This window comes from Acipenser ruthenus, chromosome 48 (genome assembly GCF_902713425.1).
Source record: "Acipenser ruthenus chromosome 48, fAciRut3.2 maternal haplotype, whole genome shotgun sequence".
In the NCBI taxonomy this organism is placed as follows: domain Eukaryota; kingdom Metazoa; phylum Chordata; class Actinopteri; order Acipenseriformes; family Acipenseridae; genus Acipenser; species Acipenser ruthenus.
In genome coordinates, this window is record NC_081236.1 from 702,199 (window position 1) to 723,102 (window position 20,904).

At 44.3% G+C, this 20,904-nt stretch overlaps 1 protein-coding gene across 4 annotated transcripts; it reads left to right on the plus strand.

Annotated features, from left to right (window-relative positions):
* Positions 1 to 345: 345 nt before the first annotated feature.
* On the plus strand, positions 346 to 20,559 carry LOC117404633 (sodium/potassium-transporting ATPase subunit beta-2-like). 4 transcript variants are annotated; one of them, XM_059014474.1, is made up of 8 exons: positions 348 to 826; positions 8,205 to 8,333; positions 8,677 to 8,781; positions 11,750 to 11,955; positions 12,862 to 12,918; positions 13,505 to 13,531; positions 14,728 to 14,823; positions 15,344 to 20,559. In XM_059014474.1, the coding sequence occupies exons 1-8, from the start codon at positions 718 to 720 to the stop codon at positions 15,506 to 15,508; spliced, it is 894 nt and encodes a 297-aa protein (XP_058870457.1). In that variant the 5' UTR covers positions 348 to 717; the 3' UTR covers positions 15,509 to 20,559. The 4 variants fall into 4 exon arrangements, with proteins under 4 accessions (XP_058870459.1, XP_058870457.1, XP_058870458.1 ...); XM_059014477.1 differs by lacking the exon at positions 348 to 826 and adding an exon at positions 4,615 to 4,872; XM_059014476.1 differs by lacking the exon at positions 8,205 to 8,333 and having other exon boundaries at positions 346 to 826.
* The last annotated feature ends 345 nt before the right edge of the window (positions 20,560 to 20,904 follow it).

Consider the following 20,904-nt stretch of genomic DNA (forward strand, 5'->3'; position numbering starts at 1 on the left):
ACACACACAGATATATTGTCACACACACACACACATATACACACAACTCAAACGCACAGACACACACACACATACAACTTTATTGCTGCTGTGAAAAATAAAGATTTATATGAATTAATATATATATATATATATATATATATATATATATATATATATATATATATATATTACTATTGTATATATGTTACTATTGTACTATCGTCTCTTAAGAAAGGGACGCTGTTTCTTTAAGAATTAGTGGCACTGCCAGCGCCTCAGAGATAGAAGGGGGGGGGGGGGGGGGGGGCGGCAAAGGGGGGGCGGGGCCTCACTGTCAGATCTGCAGTAAGTGTTCTCCCTTTAAATAGCCGATCTCCTACCCAGATCCATCAACCATCTTCTCCACCGCCACCTCCGCGCACACGCACACCACCGCTAAGCCGGCTACTGCAGTCAAACAGGCTGACACACATTCAACCCGAAAAAGACAATTCAGTAAAGAGATACTGTATGTAACCCGTATTTATATACGATATATTTCAATAGATACACCGCTCGGTTTTTAAGCTAAGGAAAAAGGCGACCCCGTGTTTCAAACAGCTCAATTTTTCTAAAGAAGATTTATTCGTTGTATTAGTATTGTTATTATTATTATTAGTATTATTATTATTATTATTATTATTATTATTATTAGTATTATTATTATTAGTGTTTTGTATATAAGAAGGAAGAAACATGTCGAATAAAGACAAGAAAACCTGCGGGGACGTTTTGGACGAATGGAAAGAATTCTTCTGGAACCCGAGGACCCGTGAATTTATGGGCAGAACCGGGAGCAGTTGGGGTAAGCCGATATTAAAAAGCTTTTTTTTGGGGGGGGGGGACCCCTCTTCCCCCCTCAACCCTTCCCTACGGGCGTCGAACCTTCGGGCGTTGTTTGGAATTCTTATTTTATTCGGGTTCTATAAAAGAACCGTTCTGCGCACAGGGTTCCAATGGCTCTAATAATGCTTCTGTATTCGTATATTCAAACGCCCGCAGGGACTGAATGTTGCAGATGTTTTTGCGATGCTGTCCGCATAGGAGAATGAAGGGGGGGGGGGGGGAGGGGGGGGGGGGGGGCAGTATTTAGCACAAGGCAGAATTAATAAATAATAGAGTCAGAAAAAATGGTTCATTGCATGTTTCATGTATGTATTGCGCAGAAGCCGCGCACGTTTTCAATCTGTTCATATATATATTGGAGAGACTGCCTAGACCAATCCTAGAATTGTAAAGATGCTAAGCGAATGATTTTAAAAAAATAGCTTACGTGTTCACCTGCGATCGATAGGTCTGATCAGTTGTGGCTGCGTGTGCGCTGTTTAATCGATATGAGGCACCCCTTACCATACAGCCGCACTTAATCGATTAATAGTGGATATAGGCTTCTGTGAATTTGTATTTCTTCAGTAACGTGTGTGTGTGTCCCTCCCCATCCTTCCAAACCCCCCCTTGTCTCCTCAATCCGTATCTATTGTATAGAAACGCGATTTCAAAGGAAATCATAATCATCATTATAATAGTAATGGTGTCTTCAAGGACAGCCCGCGTTTTAAAATGTCGCTTGATTAAGCCGATCCGCATCTTGCTATCCACTCTCGTCCCCGTTAGTCGAATGCAGAATTGCTTGTCATAATCTGCTCTTAATGCTGCAGCACAGCATGGCGCAGGTCTCCCTGTGTACCGGCATCGCCTCGTTATTCCCAAAGAGCTTCTGTAACAGCGTATGATATTTATAGAGATGTAGCCTGAACACACGCACACACGCACGCACACACACACACACACACACACACACACACACACCACACACACACTGACATACCACAGACACACACACACACACACACGCACACACACACACACACACACTGACATACCACAGACACACACACACACATACAAACACACTCACACACACACCACATAATACAATCGTTCTGCATGATGTCGTTCAAATGTTTTAACCCCCCCCCCGTGCAACCCCCCTACCCCCCCCCTCGTGCCACCCCCCCTAAACCCCCCCCCGCCTCCCTCGTGCCACCCCCTAACCCCCCCCCCCCTCCCTCGTGCAACCCCCCCCCCTCCCGTTTAATCAAGTCACCGCAATCAGATTATCCCTTCAACCCGTGCTCCGAGCGAGCGACTCCCTTTCTGGTATATTTTTTGAATTTTCTTTGATATAAATGTGCTGATAAACGAGACTGAACCTGGCAGCGGTGTGCTGAGCGGTGCCGGTCATTACAGGGGCGGTTATTGCGCTAAACTGCAGCTGTGCGGCGTGAGATTCCAGCATGTAGAATTGGATAGAGCAATACTCCCTGTAATGCGTACCCACGAACTCAGAGAGAAGGCAGGTGAATTCGTGAATCGACTTCAATGCGGAGAGCGGCCCCTCCTTCAGCTTTAGTACCGGCGGGAATGGGGGAGGGGAGGGAGGAAGACGAGGGGGGGGGGGGGGGGGGGTCTCTCGCATTACCTTACATGCTCTTTTACACACTGCGTACAGGGGCTGTTTTAGAACCAGATCGACCGGTCAGTTGTTTAGAACAATCTCGTTGCCTCAGGAATTTTGAATTTAGAATTCCTAAACGGGATGTTCTGGAATGGTTCGACCCAGGCATTCTAGAATGCGCCTATTCTATTGGCAGGCTGCATAATTACAACTAGGTAATATCGAACTGGTCTTGAACTGTACATGTGAATATATATATATATATATATATATATATATATAATATATATATATATATATATATATATACTAGGCTAGATTTTCTTCACCGCCTCGTTGCGCTTGCCTCTGCATAGACCATAGTAACCTGCAAAACGTTTAATTAGTGTTCGACTATTTATACTTGGGTCGAGGGGACATCTAATCTTCGGTGCTGCTGAATCCTTCAGCTGTCCTCGTACTCGGATTAAGCAGGTTTTGGAACGGGATTTTAAAAGGTGCATCTGTAAACTTGAGTTGTAACCCCCCCCCCCCCCCCCCCCCCCCCCCCAAAAACCATGCACTTACAAGCTGCTCTGCCATTGCGGATTGCTGTACCCGAGAAACAGTGAGCATTGCAGGCGATCCCCCCCCCCCCCCCCCTCTCTCCTCCCTCTCTCCCTCCCCCCTCTCTCTCCCCTCTCTCTCTCTCTCTCTCTCTCCTCCCCCCCTCTCTCTCTCTCTCCCCCCCTCTCTCCTCTCTCTCTCCCCCCTCTCTCTCTCCTCCCCCCTCTCTCCCCCCCCTACTCTCTCTCTCTCTCTCTCTCTCTCTCTCTCTCTCTCCCTCTCTCTCTCTCTCTCCCCCCCCCCTCTCTCTCTCTCTCTCTCTCTCTCTCTCTCTCTCTCTCTCTCTCTCTCTCTCTCTCTCTCTCTCTCACCCTATGCGCCGGGCCTGTTTGTTTTTTTTTTTAGTTTGATTCAGTTTTAATGCTTTTATTTTGTGTAACTGTTTTTCGGACGGGTTTCAGGGTCCTGTTTGAATGAACTGTCTCTCTTTTTTTGCCGTTGGTTTTATGTAATGTTAGATTCCTTGCCTCCTCATCGTGCCGGGACCCCCTTGGGACCGCAAAATTGGGTCGGATTAACTGTTTCATGCATCTATATATATATATAATGAAGGCTGATCCTCAGAGCCAGCATTGCATGATATCATAAAAATATAAGTTTATATAAAGTAATGTTAATTGGAATTAATACAGATTCAAAGATAGAAGTAGAGATGATGTCACACTATATAGAACACCATTACATCATGTAAGAAGAAATCATGGATTTGAATGTAAAACAATAACAAGTAGTTGTCATGCCGTCAAAAACCGATAAATACCTCCAATGTTTTGATTCAAACACAGGAGACATATGGAAGACTGTATTTTTGTACACCTTGCCCGCGGGTCAGGTGAGTATTTACACAACACACTCGATTGTAAACCTAGAGAAACACAGTCACATGACTAGGGACCGGATTCACAAATCATGCCCGACTCCAGTATAGACAGGTGCCGGATTGTAGAGTGAATCACACCACGTTCATTTCAATGAGGGTCTGCCGCACCCCCCAGCACCCCTCGCTCCAGCGCCCCTGGTACCCTCGGGGCCGGTGCCCTGCTCTAATATTATGTGCTGTAATATAATTCAATACAACCAGGCAGCTTCTTCAATAATTTTCACTTTTATGTTTTAAGTGGCCCGTATTGTTAACGGGGAACGATGCAGTAAAATGCTGTGCGGTAATCGACTCTGTAGAGACAAGCGCGTAACACACACGCCCAGTACTGCAGATAGAGAATGTGTGTGTGTGTATCTGTGTCTGTGTGTGTGTGTGTGTGAATGTGTTTGCGTGTGTGTGTGTCTGTGTGCGTGTGTCTGTATCTGTGTGTGTGTCTGTGTATGTGTGCGTCTCTGTGTGTGTGTTTGCGTGTGTCTCAGTGTGTGTGTGTGTGTGTGCGTGTGTCTCAGTGTGTGTGTGTGTGTGTGTGTGTGTGTGTGTGTGTGTGTCTCTCTCTCTCTCTCTCTCTGTGTGTGTGTGTGTGTGTGTGTGTGTGTCTGTGTGTGTATGTCTGTGTGTGTGTTTAATGCGATGGGTTGATTCTAATGTTGGTTTGCTCTGGATAAACGCGATGATCCACAATATTAACCCTAGAACCCTGTTTTATTTACTATACTGCCGTCAAAAACTATTTGCTGGAAAACTAATTCGAGATACAAATAGGCGGGCTCGTTTCCCTACATTCCTGTACGTGGACTGCAGAGGAGATCACAGTACAGGCTGAACCTGTTTAATGGCTTCACAGGACATGGTGTATACTGGAACCAATCCCGCCTCGCTGGGGACCCGGAGCGGGATTAAACAGGTATCGCAAAATCTAATACTGCAGCCTACCTCAAAACTAAAAAAAAAAAAAAGTATTCTAACATATATGTATACAGTAGAAACAGTGTGCAGGTGTAATCAAGGTTTGTATCGATTTTATTGTGCTGTAAACAAGCACTAGAGGTACAGGACGGACAGGCGCGTATTTACGCAACACACTTGAAGAATCACATGGTGCCGGGCTGCGCAGTCCGATTCAAACTGGTTTTAGGGAGACACACACGATTGACAGATCAGCGCGGATTCCAGAATCGACAGGTTTCCTGTTTGTAGAGGCTCGCACGGTTTATTTCAATAGGAGGGGGGGGGGGGGGGGACCCCGGGACCCCCAATGTACGCCGCCTTCTTTGAGAATATCTGCTGCAATGTTTTTCCCCGTGCTGTTTATAAAAAGGACGGGAGACGCCGCGGCAGCGTGCTGCGGTGCTTCTGACAGAGACGCGGGCCAGCTAATGCATTCTTCTTCCATCTATTTGCTGGGTGAATTCACTCATTCTCTGCCGCACTTAGCATTTGATTTGGATCCAGAGAGCAACTAACATGCGGGCAATCTATCTGCAGATGCAGTTCAGTGTGACCAAGTCTCGCGAGGAAAACAAAATAAGCGGCACTGCCTTTCAAAACAAGCCCAACCCTAGTGGGGTTTATACAAATTCCATTATTATTATTATTATTATTATTATTATTATTATTATTATTATTATTATTATTATTATTATTTTAGTAGTTTTAGTTTTTTTTAAGTTAAACTGGAGTAGGGATAGGATTCTAAAGTTCTACTGACGTGCATATACACTGACACCGATCAATGACGCAACCCGCGACTCTCAAAAAAATGAAAGCCCGATTCCGCTTATTATAAGCGGACTCGGCCACTGCGGTAGCGTAGCGCGTGTGCGTGTGTAATGCGACGGGTTCTATGAATGAATTGATTGGTTTTCCTGAATAAACGTGCTGACACACATTTTTAGAGGAGGGGTCTAGCAGCTGGTTCTCCCCTTCCCCCCCCCCCCCCTTCCCTGGGTTTGGGGGTTTGATAGGCGCTGTACCGCTGGAGAGCCGAGAGGGATTGAAGCTAAAAGGATTATGGTTATTAATGAGGGATTCGGATTTCCAGTGTCTGTGCTGACATTTGGTCAGTGCGGTGAACGAGCTCTGAGCAGAACACAGACAGTGTACAATTATTATTATTTATTTCTTAGCAGACGCCCTTATCCAGGGCGACTTACAATTGTTACAAGATATCACATTATTTTTACATACAATTACCCATTTATACAGTTGGGTTTTTACTGGAGCAATCTAGGTAAAGTACCTTGCTCAAGGGTACAGCAGCAGTGTCCCCCCACCTGGGATTGAACCCACGACTCTCTGGTCAAGAGTCCAGACCTGTCTGTGCTTTACAATGTTTCCCTATGCTTTACCAGACCTCTCTGTGCTTTACAATGCTTCCCTATGCGTTACCACACCTCTCTGTGCTTTACAATGCTTCCCTATGCTTTACCACACCTCTCTGTGCTTTACAATGCTTCCCTATGCTTTACCAGACCTCTCTGTGCTTTACAATGCTTCCCTATGCTTTACCACACCTCTCTGTGCTTTACAATGCTTCCCTATGCTTTACCATACCTCTCTGTGCTTTACAATGCTTCCCTATGCTTTACCACACCTCTCTGTGCTTTACAATGCTTCCCTATGCTTTACCACACCTCTCTGTGCTTTACAATGCTTCCCTATGCTTTACCACACCTCTCTGTGCTTTACAATGCTTCCCTATGCTTTACCATACCTCTCTGTGCTTTACAATGCTTCCCTATGCTTTACCATACCTCTCTGCTTTACAATGCTTCCCTATGCTTTACCATACCTCTCTGCTTTACAATGCTTGCCTATGCTTTACCATACCTCTCTCTACTTTACAATGCTTCCCTATGTTTTACCAGACCTCTCTGTGCTTTACAATGCTTCCCTATGCTTTACCACACCTCTCTGTGCTTTACAATGTGCTTGTTTACACTGTGCTGTGCTGTGTTGCTATGGGGAGCTCCTGTAAGGGATGTCTCAGGCGTGCAGTGAGTTGCTGATCTGTGTGTCTCACGTGTCTGCTCTCCTGTCTCCTTGCAGCTCTCATTGCTATGGGGAGCTCCTGTAAGGGATGTCTCAGGTGTGCAGTGAGTTGCTGATCTGTGTGTCTCACGTGGCTGCTCTCCTGTCTCCTTGCAGCTCTCATTGCTATGGGGAGCTCCTGTAAGGGATGTCTCAGGTGTGCAGTGAGTTGCTGATCTGTGTGTCTCACGTGGCTGCTCTCCTGTCTCCTTGCAGCTCTCATTGCTATGGGGAGCTCCTGTAAGGGATGTCTCAGGTGTGCAGTGAGTTGCTGATCTGTGTGTCTCACGTGTCTGCTCTCCTGTCTCCTTGCAGCTCTCATTGCTATGGGGAGCTCCTGTAAGGGATGTCTCAGGCGTGCAGTGAGTTGCTGATCTGTGTGTCTCACGTGGCTGCTCTCCTGTCTCCTTGCAGCTCTCATTGCTATGGGGAGCTCCTGTAAGGGATGTCTCAGGTGTGCAGTGAGTTGCTGATCTGTGTGTCTCACGTGGCTGCTCTCCTGTCTCCTTGCAGCTCTCATTGCTATGGGGAGCTCCTGTAAGGGATGTCTCAGGCGTGCAGTGAGTTGCTGATCTGTGTGTCTCACGTGGCTGCTCTCCTGTCTCCTTGCAGCTCTCATTGCTATGGGGAGCTCCTGTAAGGGATGTCTCAGGTGTGCAGTGAGTTGCTGATCTGTGTGTCTCACGTGTCTGCTCTCCTGTCTCCTTGCAGCTCTCATTGCTATGGGGAGCTCCTGTAAGGGATGTCTCAGGTGTGCAGTGAGTTGCTGATCTGTGTGTCTCACGTGGCTGCTCTCCTGTCTCCTTGCAGCTCTCATTGCTATGGGGAGCTCCTGTAAGGGATGTCTCAGGTGTGCAGTGAGTTGCTGATCTGTGTGTCTCACGTGGCTGCTCTCCTGTCTCCTTGCAGCTCTCATTGCTATGGGGAGCTCCTGTAAGGGATGTCTCAGGTGTGCAGTGAGTTGCTGATCTGTGTGTCTCACGTGGCTGCTCTCCTGTCTCCTTGCAGCTCTCATTGCTATGGGGAGCTCCTGTAAGGGATGTCTCAGGTGTGCAGTGAGTTGCTGATCTGTGTGTCTCACGTGGCTGCTCTCCTGTCTCCTTGCAGCTCTCATTGCTATGGGGAGCTCCTGTAAGGGATGTCTCAGGTGTGCAGTGAGTTGCTGATCTGTGTGTCTCACGTGTCTGCTCTCCTGTCTCCTTGCAGCTCTTATCCTTCTCTTCTACCTCGTCTTCTACTGCTTCCTGACTGGCCTCTTCACTCTCACTATGTGGGTGATGCTGCAGACCCTGGATGACTACAAACCCACCTACCAGGACCGCCTAGCCACCCCAGGTAAGCAGGTGTGATAGAGGGCCCCCCCGAGGGTCTCCCCTGGTAAAGGCATGGCTGCGTGGTGTGCAGGGGGGAGTCACACAGTCAGGGGAGCGCAGGGGTCCCCGAGGGTCTCTCCTGGTAAGGGCACGGCCGTGTGGTGCGCAGGGGGGAGTCACACAGTCAGGGGAGCGCAGGGGTCCCCGAGGGTCTCCCCTGGTAAAGGCACAACCTGTTATGTCTGTTACTAGAAGTTCAGTACACAAATACAATAATTTCTGTTTCAGAAAAACCTATATTTTAGTGTCATTCCAGTACCTTCACATTTAGGATGACACCCCTGAATCTCTCTCTCTCTCTCTAGGAATGATGATTAGACCCAGATCTAAAACACTGGAGATTACCTACAGTATGTCCAACACAGAGACATGGGACGGCTATGTCAATACGCTGAACGAATTCCTGTTACGTGAGTACAGCCTTTCACCCCTCCCTGCTTACACGACATTCAGATTTCCCAAGTAATTCCCTTTAACATTTTCACGAGAAGTAATTCAAACATACCATCCACAACTATTAAAGTAGTGCTGAACTTAGTAAACTTAAAGACAAATGCTTCGACTAGAAGTTTTTCTCGTTGTCTTCTTCTGGTAGTGTGGCTTCATATATAGAGTGATTTTCTATCTGGTCAGAGCCTAGTCTATTAAAAACACTCATATATTATCAGCAGCTCTTTGTCTTGGTTTCAATGACTAACGTTTCCACTAGAAGTCTTTCTCAGCGTCTTCAGTGTAAATTCAATGACTAACGGTTCCACTAGAAGTCTTTCTCAGTGTCTTCAGTGTAAATTCAATGACTAACGTTTCCACTAGAAGTCTTTCTCAGCGTCTTCAGTGAATTCAATGACTAACATTTCCACTAGAAGTCTTTCTCAGCGTCTTCAGTGTAAATTCAATGACTAACGTTTCCACTAGAAGTCTTTCTCAGCATCTTCAGTGTAAATTCAATGACTAACATTTCCACTAGAAGTCTTTCTCAATGTCTTCAGTGTAAATTCAATGACTAACGTTTCCACTAGAAGTCTTTCTCAGTGTCTTCAATGTAAATTCAATGACTAACGTTTCCACTAGAAGTCTTTCTCAGCATCTTCAGTGAATTCAATGACTAACGTTTCCACTAGAAGTCTTTCTCAGTGTCTTCAGTGTAAATTCAATGACTGACATTTCCACTAGAAGTCTTTCTCAGTGTCTTCAGTGTAAATTCAATGACTGATGTTTCCACTAGAAGTCTTTCTCAGTGTCTTCAGTGTAAATTCAATGACTAACCTTTCCACTAGATGTCTTTCTCAGCATCTTCAGTGAATTCAATGACTAACGTTTCCACTAGAAGTCTTTCTCAGTGTCTTCAGTGTAAATTCAATGACTAACGTTTCCACTAGAAGTCTTTCTCAGTGTCTTCAGTGTAAATTCAATGACTGACATTTCCACTAGAAGTCTTTCTCAGTGTCTTCAGTGTAAATTCAATGGCTAACGTTTCCACTAGAAGTCTTTCTCAGTGTCTTCAGTGTAAATTCAATAACTAACGTTTCCACTAGAAGTCTTTCTCAGCATCTTCAGTGTAAATTCAATGACTAACGTTTCCACTAGAAGTCTTTCTCAGTGTCTTCAGTGTAAATTCAATGGCTAACGTTTCCACTAGAAGTCTTTCTCAGTGTCTTCAGTGAATTCAATGACTAACGTTTCCACTAGAAGTCTTTCTCAGTGTCTTCAGTGTAAATTCAATGACTAACGGTTCCACTAGAAGTCTTTCTCAGCGTCTTCAGTGTAAATTCAATGACTAACGTTTCCACTAGAAGTCTTTCTCAGCGTCTTCAGTGTAAATTCAATGGCTAACGTTTCCACTAGAAGTCTTTCTCAATGTCTTCAGTGTAAATTCAATGGCTAACGTTTCCACTAGAAGTCTTTCTCAGTGTCTTCAGTGTAAATTCAATAACTAACGTTTCCACTAGAAGTCTTTCTCAGCATCTTCAGTGTAAATTCAATGACTAACGTTTCCACTAGAAGTCTTTCTCAGTGTCTTCAGTGTAAATTCAATGGCTAACGTTTCCACTAGAAGTCTTTCTCAGTGTCTTCAGTGAATTCAATGACTAACGTTTCCACTAGAAGTCTTTCTCAGTGTCTTCAGTGTAAATTCAATGACTAACGGTTCCACTAGAAGTCTTTCTCAGCGTCTTCAGTGTAAATTCAATGACTAACGTTTCCACTAGAAGTCTTTCTCAGCGTCTTCAGTGTAAATTCAATGGCTAACGTTTCCACTAGAAGTCTTTCTCAGCGTCTTCAGTGTAAATTCAATGACTAACGTTTCCACTAGAAGTCTTTCTCAGTGTCTTCAGTGTAAATTCAATGACTAACGTTTCCACTAGAAGTCTTTCTCAGTGTCTTCAGTGTAAATTCAATGGCTAACGTTTCCACTAGAAGTCTTTCTCAGTGTCTTCAGTGTAAATTCAATGGCTAACGTTTCCACTAGAAGTCTTTCTCAGCATCTTCAGTGTAAATTCAATGACTAACGTTTCCACTAGAAGTCTTTCTCAGTGTCTTCAGTGTAAATTCAATGGCTAACGTTTCCACTAGAAGTCTTTCTCAGTGTCTTCAGTGTAAATTCAATGGCTAACGTTTCCACTAGAAGTCTTTCTCAGTGTCTTCAATGTAAATTCAGTGACAAAACGTAGCTAATGGGAAGTAGGGCTATGGCTCCATGTTCACTAGGGCATTTTGGGACAGTTCAGGCTTTTCAACTCGTGCCCCAATGCATTCTGGTACCTTTTATCTGTCTCAGGTACCTTTCTCAGCAGGACTACACTTACCAGAATGCATTGGGGGTCTGAGTTGAAAATCCTGAACTGTGCCAAACTGTTCTAGTCAACACACAGGAGTGGAAACCCGGTTCATCAAATTATTTTCGTTAGCTATAATTACTTTACACTTAATTAGATAGCGCTTAAAAAAAGCATGCTTCTTTTATTATTATTAATTAGTAATTTAAGAGACACATTTATCCAAAGCGACTTACAGAGACTAGGGGGTGAACTATGCATCAACAGCTGCTGCTGCTGCAGAGTCACTTCCAATAGGACCTCGTTTGTTTGACGTCTCATCCAAAGGACGGAGCACAAGGAGGTTCAGTGACTTGCTCAGGGTCACACACACAGTGAGTCAGTGGCTGCTGCAGAGTCACTTCCAATAGGACCTTGTTTGTTTTACATCTCATCCGAAGGATGGAGCACAAGGAGGTTCAGTGACTCGCTCAGGGTCACACACAGCGAGTCGGTGGCTGAGCCGGGATTTGAACCTCCTGGTATCAAGACCCTTTTCTTTAACCACTGGACCACCAAGCCTGCTGAAGTTCTGCCTCCCCCCCCCATCTCTCTCTCTCTGCAGCCTACAATGACAGTCTCCAGGCAGCCAACAATGAATTTTGCACCCCCGGGAAGTACTTCACTCAGGACGATAGCAGCGATGTGCGCAACAACCCGAAACGCTCCTGCCAGTTTAACCGCACTGTGCTGGAAGATTGCTCCGGGCTGGAGGATCAATACTACGGCTATAGGAATGGACAACCCTGTGTGCTGATCAAGCTGAACCGCGTGAGTACCGGAAATCCGTTAAAAAAAAAACAAACTGCGATCGATGGGGAAAAAAAAACCAAACAACAAAGACAAAGAGGAAAAAAATATTTTACAAAAAACTTGATTACAAATGTGAAATGGATTGTAAAAATATATACATATATATAGAGAGAGAGAGCGAGAGAGAGAGAGAGAGAGAGAGAGAGAGAGAGAGAGAGAGATTAAGAACAAAAAAGGATACAAATATTGATATAAAAAATGTGATTACCAATGAATCACGTGGGCAGCAGTGTGGAGTAGTGGTTAGGGCTCTGGACTCTTGACCGGAGGGTCGTGGGTTCAATCCCAGGTGGGGGACACTGCTGCTGTACCCTTGAGCAAGGTACTTTACCTGGATTGCTCCAGTAAAAACCCAACTGTATAAATGGGGAATTGTATGTAAAAATAATGTGGTATCTTGTAGCAATTGTAAGTTGCCCTGGATAAGGGTGTCTACTAAGAAATAATAATAATATTTATTATGTGTTTATTTAGCAGACGCCTTTATCCAAGGTGACTTACAGAGACTAGGGTGTGTGAACTATGCATCAGCTGCAGAGTCACTTACAACTACGTCTCACCCGAAAGACGGAGCACAAGGAGGTTAAGTGACTTGCTCAGGGTCACACAATGAGTCAGTGGCTGAGGTGGGATTTGAACCGGGGACCTCCTGGTTACAAGCCCTTTTCTTTAACCACTGGACCACACAGCCTCCTCTAATAATAATATATAACAACAAATTATTGTTGAAAAATGTGTATTAAAAAATAGACACATAATTGATCATTTATAACAAGGTCCCAGACCCTGCAGGGAAGCGGAGGGTCAGTGCTAAGGATCATGGGAGACTCTGCCCTGTAATGTTCTGCTCTGTACGGTTTGCAGGTTATTGGGATGAAGCCAGGAGATGGAGAAGCTCCATTTGTCACCTGCACAGGAAAGGTAACTTATTTTCCCCAATTTGTTTTAACATTTGGCGAATCTCCTAACATTAAAGTCTGTAGATAACAAAACTGTCCATTAATTTTCTCTGCCATGCATATTCATCCATTATAAGTCACACATGAGCAGGTTTTGAAAAAAAAAAAAAAACCACATGGTGCTACGCTAGATTAAAGAAATCTCTGTTTGCAAGCCCTGCTTTTATCTTGCACTTCCTTGGTCACCTGGAGGATTGTCCCCACCCCCTTTACTGGCTTCCTTCCTGTCAATCAGCTGCTAGTGGCTGACACGTGACGTGACCGGGACACACAGGAAGTAATAAATTAAATATAGATTAAAAACGCGTTTTCCGTAACATATTCCTTTCACAGCTGCACAGTTAGCGCCAATGTAACCAATAGACTTGCAGAATGGGTGATAGCTGCAGTTGCAACAGTTGTTAACTTGATAGCATGCCCTCACCCCCCCTCCCCTGACATTGTAGTTTCATTGCTTCGTTTTTATTTTCAGCTTATGTTCATTTTTCAAACTGCATGTCTCCTCCATCATTTCATGCCGCCCCTCTTTCTCATTCGCTCCCTTTCAGAAATACAAAGTGGGCAAGGACACCTGGGTAAGAGAAGTGTGTGTGTGTGTGCGACTCCTTCCTGTCACTCTGAGTGCTTCTTAATGCTGTTAACTTGATCAGTCTGCTTTGCTTTGACTATGCGAGTTCAGGAGCTGCTCTTCAGTTCTGGTTGCACTGCCACAGACATAGGCAACGTAGGCTAGAATAGTAAGCGCCAGTGCCACCTAGTGCATAGCTAGTGTACTGCCAGCAAAACAAAAGGAAACTGTAGCCAAAGTGGTGGATCAACTCAAAAGACACACAGCCACTGCCTTACAATTGAAACAGTCAGTAGTTCACCCAAACGTCTTGAATTAAAAACAGGATGTAAGTAATGGCAATAAGAACCACAAGAGAAAAGTCTAGTTTAGTCTTTGGTTCATAAAACATTAGAGCATTCGAGCATTTTACAGCATTACTGTGATTCACCCAGGACTGCATCAACCATGTTATAAATATGTGGTCAATGAGGTCTGAATGGACTCCCTGGTGCTGTAAAATGCTCTAACGGACTCCTTAGTCAAGTAGACAGCAACGACAAAGAACCTTTGTGTGATTAACGTTTGAGTAGGTAGGCAGGGGCCAGGAGCTTTGAACAAACAGGCCCCTGCTAAATCTGCTCTGAGTGTGTGTGTGTCGCCTCTCTGTTGTTCCCTGGTGTTTTGCTTCAGTCATTCCGAGTGGTTCTCGGGTCCTGTTGCTCCAATGCTGAGCTCTCATCATTTTTCTCTCAAGCTGCCATTACCTTGACTTTCAGCTGCTTGGAGCTTCTCTGGAGAATCCTAATTTGCCGGGTACTGAACATCCTGTCTCATTCCATTCAACCTTTCACCTCTTTTAGCCACGCCTACTATATCTATAAATATATACTTGTGTGTGTGTGTGTGTGTGTGTATAGGGCTAGTGTGAGTTTCTAACCCTGCTCAAACTCCTGGCTCCTGATCATTTCAATATTAATAATAATAACAGACTTCATTGAGGGGAGCTCTGAACCCCAGGACTGGGTGCAGCAGCAGCAGCAGCAGCAGCAGGGCTAGTGTGAGTTTGTAACCCTGCTCAAACTCCTGGCTCCTGATCATTTCAATATTAATAATAATAATAACAGACTTCATTGAGGGGAGCTCTGAACCCCAGTACTGGGTGCAGCAGCAGCAGCAGGGCTAGTGTGAGTTTCTAACCCAGTTCTTGTTGTCTGTTCATAGAAAGAAGACTCTGATAAGATTGGACCGATTGCCTATTTTCCTCCAAATGGCACCTTCAATCTGATGTACTACCCTTACTATGGCAAACATGCCCAGGTAAGCTATGAAATAATAACGCAGAGGCACAGTCCAGCACTAAACTGTTGATTTGATCTGCCTATACCCTGATAAACCACAGCTGGCTTTTTAGAGCATTTTACAGCACCAGGATTTACCCTGGATTAAGGAAATAAGGGTCAGATACGAAGGACGCTAGAGAGAGAGAGAGAGAGAGAGAGAGAGAGAGAGAGAGAGAGAGAGAGAGAGAGAGAGAGAGAGAGCGAGAGAGAGGGAGAGTAGGCGGGTTTTAAAATATGCTGAACGTGAAGGGCAGTGAATATACTGTCAGGGGAACACTGGAGGTCTGCGAATAGATTTCTAAACAGCAATTATACAAACCCGCGATGCAGACAGGGGGGCTGTTGTTGCAGATTTCACTGCAGATGGAATTGGACCCAGTTTGATATGGAGATGATATGGAGTGTTACTGATGGAAATGTAGCTTGGGAATGGGAATTTGAATGGGAAATACCATTTTGACGACCCCCCCCCCTTTTTTTTGTCCCCCCCATCTCAGGTGAACTATTCCCAACCACTAGTTGCTGTGAAGTTTCTCAACTTGACCATGAACACCGACATTAATATTGAATGCAGGATCATGGCAAGAAACATCAAAGTCAACAACGAGCGAGACAAATTTGCCGGCCGCGTCTCCTTCCTATTGAGAATTGACAGTATATAAAAACACCACCCTGGCCCTCATCTTATCAAAATACACCCCCTCCCCTTTCCTTCCTCCCCAAAACACCCTGGCCCTCACCCCCTCCCCTTTCATAACACCCCCACACCCCCCGTAACAGGTGTCCCTCACCGATAGATAGATCGATATCATTTTGGACTGGACTTGCTGTTGATTTGGCAAGCGAGATATCTGGGAACCAATAAGACGAAGCGATTGTGAAGTGGAATTGTGGGTAAGGGGTACGGGGGTGGGGCTGTTCTGAAGAGGGGTGTCTCTTGTTGTTTGTTTGGGGGGGGAGAGGGTTGTTAGAATGTGTTTTCGACCCCCCCCCCCCCCAATGTCTCCTACATCCCCCACACCAACCAGAAAACCTGTTAGAATCCAGAATTAGGGATGGTGGCCACCGTAGGACACACTTCTTTGTAAACCAAGGGAATGCTCACAGAAAAACTCTTTCTTCTCTTTTTTTCACCTTATAAAAAAGTTTCCCACAGTAAAAGCCCAGCAAAGTGTAATCAAGCACAGTGCAAGCATGGTAAAGCATAGCCAAGCATTGTAAAGACCAGAGAGGGGCAGATGGTTCTCCTCCCATTGGCTGATGAGTTAATAATGCTGACACCAGTACCTGCCTCTCCCCTACAGAGCTTGCTCTTCAGCTGAATGGTAAGGCGTCTTGGATCTGTATGGTTTGTCCTTCGCGTCCAGCCCTTGACTTTCCATTCAACTCAATGGGCTGAGATGACAATTCAGTATATACAGGTAGAGCAAAACAGATGACACGGCAAACCATAGCAAACTATGCATAGCAACCAATTACCGTGGTGAGCTTTTATAAGGGTCTCTTTCTTTCTTTCTCTTCTCTCTTTCTCATTCTTTCTCTCTTCTCTTTCTCCTCTCTTTCTCTCCTTTCTTCTCTCTTCTCATTCTTACTCTTCTTTTTCTCTCCTTTTCTCTTATTTCTTTCCTTTCTCTCTTCTCTTTTTCTCTCTTTTCTTTCTTCTCTCTCCTCTCTCATCTCTTTCTTCTCCTTTCTTCTCTTCCTATTATTTCTCTCATTCTTTCTTCTCTCTTCTCTTCCTCTCTTCTATTTCTCTCATTCTTTCTCTCTTCTCTTTCTCCTCTCGTTCTCTCCTTCTCTCTTCTTTCTCATTCTTTCTCTTCTTTTTCTCTCCTTTTCTCTTTTTCTTTCTTCTCCCACCTTCTTTCTCTCTTCTCTTTCTCTTCTTTCTTTCTTCCTCTTCTATTTCTCACTCTTTCCTCTTATTTCTTTCTTTTCTCTGTTCTCTTTTTCTCTCCTTTCTTTCTTCTCTCTCCTCTTTCTCTCATCTCTTTCTTCTCTCCTTTCTTCTCTTCCTCCTATTTCTCTCATTCTTCTCTCTCTTCTCTTCTCTCTTCTATTTCTGTCTCTCTTCTCTTCCTCCTCTTTCTCTCCTTCTCTCTTTCTTTCTTTCTTTCTTTCTTCCACTTTCTCTTTTCTGCCTCGAGTCCTGCTGCCAACACACTTCACAAACCACCTCCTCACAGAACATACAAAAATATATATATGTATATATCAAGAATCAAATCAATAGGGGGGAGGAGAGAGGGAAAATGTAGTCCAGGCCTTTTAAAGCTGGTTTAAAAAACATTCAATTCCCAAACAAAAATAATAACGTCAATCTGAGAGTTAGCCAAGGACAGCTTGTGGTCTGTGGTGGATTCCTGTTGCGTTGTAGTTTGAAACCCTGCATTAACACTGCGATCTATGAGCAGAGATCAACCTGGAGATGAGCTGTGAGGTAACACAACTTAAAGAAGGAAAAATGTCAATTTAAAAAAACAAAGAGAAATTTTAATAGACCTGACCTGGGACTATGAACACGCGTTCTCGGTGGCTTCTTTCACTCTTCTTTCATCACTCCCTCCTTCCTTATTGGTCACATCACGACCCTTGTCTTCAACTGATAAAAGAACCGATACAGACCTCTCTCTCTCCTGCTTCCTCTTAATACTCAATCCTTCTTTTTACAACAGGCTGTATCCTATACCCTGCTATGAAATGAACTCCCCCTCTCTCTCTCTTCTCCCCCCTTTCCCTTCTCGCCCCCACTCCATCTCTCTCCCTTTCTTCCACTCCCCTTCGCTCCCCCCCCCCCAGCACCTTGCAAATACTGTCTTAGCTTCTGGCTTTGATATTTTGTTTCCTCTCATTTTGGTTATGAAACAATAATGGAAACGAAATCTAAATGTGTTTGTCTGGAGGAGAATGTGCACAGATGTAGTTTAAACGTTTTATCATAAAAGAATGTGTGTGTGTGTGTGTGTGTGTATATATGCAGGGATGGAAATAAGACTCCCGTTGCACAGCAGTTTGATCCATTCCTTGTTTCACTAGGAGTTTAATAAGACTCACCTGAGCTTGTGACCTATACATATATATGAGTGAATGAGTGAAAATGCTTTGCAATAAGAGTCTTATTTCCATCCCATATATATATATATATATATATATATATATATATATATATTGTGGAAGAATAGGGGGAGGAGAGAGGAAAAATGTAGTCCAGGGGTGTGATAGAGGACTACATCACCCAGAATGCATTGATGTTTCCAATCCTGGTTCTAATTACAAACCCAAGGCATTCTGGGTGATGTAGTCCTCTATCACACCCCTGGACTACATATATGTGTGTGTGTGTGTGTGTGTGTGTGCATGTCTATCCCAGCTGGATTAGTAAAGGCTATGTGAGAAGGTATTCATTACAAAGCCCTGCTTCTTACTCCTTTATGAACCCTTGCATGGCTTATTTGTAAATCTTTGATAGATGTAATCAGACTCAAGTTGTTGCTGACAATGAATTTGTAAAATGCTGAAATGCATCTTTCCCACCCTTCAGTTAGGCTGCCCAGGCCAATTCAGACATCAAGGTAGCTTGTTTAACTTGACAAGGGGATATAATGGGGCACAATCAAAAATAAAAATCTTTCCCTTTAAGTGTGTTATTCATTCCCGCTTCACTTTCCTAGTGGAGTGGAGTTCTCTTTCCTATACTGCTAGAGCGCTCTGCAGTGTGGAGAGTGGAGTTCTCTTTCCTATACTGCTAGAGCGCTCTGCAGTGTGGAGAGTGGAGTTCTCTTTCCTATACTGCTAGAGCGCTCTGCAGTGTGGAGAGTGGAGTTCTCTTTCCTATACTGCTAGAGCGCTCTGCAGTGTGGAGAGTGGAGTTGTCTTTCCTATACTGCTAGAGCGCTCTGCAGTGTGGAGAGTGGAGTTCTCTTTCCTATACTGCTAGAGCGCTCTGCAGCGTGGAGAGTGGAGTTCTCTTTCCTATACTGCTAGAGCGCTCTGCAGTGTGGAGAGTGGAGTTCTCTTTCCTATACTGCTAGAGCGCTCTGCAGTGTGGAGAGTGGAGTTCTCTTTCCTATACTGCTAGAGCGCTCTGCAGTGTGGAGAGTGGAGTTCTCTTTCCTATACTGCTAGAGCGCTCTGCAGTGTGGAGAGTGGAGTTCTCTTTCCTATACTGCTAGAGCGCTCTGCAGTGTGGAGAGTGGAGTTCTCTTTCCTATACTGCTAGAGCGCTCTGCAGTGTGGAGAGTGGAGTTCTCTTTCCTATACTGCTAGAGCGCTCTGCAGTGTGGAGAGTGGAGTTCTCTTTCCTATACTGCTAGAGCGCTCTGCAGTGTGGAGAGTGGAGTTCTCTTTCCTATACTGCTAGAGCGCTCTGCAGTGTGGAGAGTGGAGTTCTCTTTCCTATACTGCTAGAGCGCTCTGCAGTGTGGAGAGTGGAGTTCTCTTTCCTATACTGCTAGAGCGCTCTGCAGTGTGGAGAGTGGAGTTCTCTTTCCTATACTGCTAGAGCGCTCTGCAGTGTGGAGAGTGGAGTTCTCTTTCCTATACTGCTAGAGCGCTCTGCAGTGTGGAGAGTGGAGTTCTCTTTCCTATACTGCTAGAGCGCTCTGCAGTGTGGAGAGTGGAGTTCTCTTTCCTATACTGCTAGAGCGCTCTGCAGTGTGGAGAGTGGAGTTCTCTTTCCTATACTGCTAGAGCGCTCTGCAGTGTGGAGAGTGGAGTTCTCTTTCCTATACTGCTAGAGCGCTCTGCAGTGTGGAGAGTGGAGTTCTCTTTCCTATACTGCTAGAGCGCTCTGCAGCGTGGAGAGTGGAGTTCTCTTTCCTATACTGCTAGAGCGCTCTGCAGCGTGGAGAGTGGAGTTCTCTTTCCTATACTGCTAGAGCGCTCTGCAGCGTGGAGAGTGGAGTTCTCTTTCCTATACTACTGCTTCTGTTTCAAAGTACTGGTATATATATATATATATATATATATATATATATATATATATATATATATATATATATATATATATATATATATACTGAGCATCAAAAGAAACATATCACTTATATTTGGATCAAATTCACTAGAAGTGATCGAAAAATGACAAACTCTGTTTTCGAGCTGATACAGTGACTTTTTATTGTGCTGATTAACAACCGACATCACGAAGACGCTGCAGAATGATCTGTGGATCTGGGGCAGGGGTTGTGACTCTTGGTCTCCCGGTTCGTGGGCTGTCATTGACAGAGTGCGTCTGTGTTATAATAGTGATACGTTTCTTTTGATGCTCGGTATATATATATATATATATGGGAATCTTTAAAACAAAGGAACAGTTATGTGCAATTTTAGCAGAGTTAAGCAATACAATCTCATGCTCCTGCACCTTCATAAGATTCATTTTTGTCAAGCATTGCAAATCTGAAAAGGAATCTTAAAACTGCTTTAGTGCACATAACTGGCTCTTGGTCTGAAGATTATATATATATATATATACAGTATAGTGATAATGTAAGATGTTTTTTATTTTTAAAATGGAGCTGATGAAGAACACCAATGTTTTGCTACTGTAATCCCAATCTCTGCAGAATGAATGGACTCCACCTCTATGCTTTTAATTCTTTTTTCTTTTCTATATATATATATATATATAAAGATATAGAATAATACTTAATGCCTGTTATTATATGAAAACTGTGGAACCTAAATGAGAAATAAAAACAAATAAACACAAGATCTTATTGTGTGTGTCAATCTCTCTCTGTGTCACTTATATAACTTCAGAATGATTCTTTTAAAATGAAATGTGTTATATAGCTCTCTGTTGAAAGAAACGCAAAATATCTGGTACTATGCTAGGTTAAAGAAATCTCTGTTTGCAAGCCAAGATTTCAGTTAGTGTTGCACTTCCTTGGTCCCCAGTCCCACCCCTTCCTGTCAGTAACCAACCAGCTGCCTCCTCCTATTGACTGACATGTTCTCAGCCAGCAGCATGACCCAGAAGACAGTGCTGAGGCGAAATGACCCAGGAAGTGCAAGTGGAACAGATATTTTGAGAACAAGGCATAGCAACTGAGAA

Excerpts from the sequence above, each read along its gene's own strand:
- LOC117404633 (XM_059014474.1), top strand. The coding sequence starts at position 718 with ATGTCGAATAAAGACAAGAAAACCTGCGGGGACGTTTTGGACGAATGG. Across the intron at positions 827-8,204 it reads CAGAACCGGGAGCAGTTGGG|CTCTTATCCTTCTCTTCTAC; the intron begins GTAAGCCGATAT and ends GTCTCCTTGCAG. Across the intron at positions 11,956-12,861 it reads TGCTGATCAAGCTGAACCGC|GTTATTGGGATGAAGCCAGG; the intron begins GTGAGTACCGGA and ends TACGGTTTGCAG.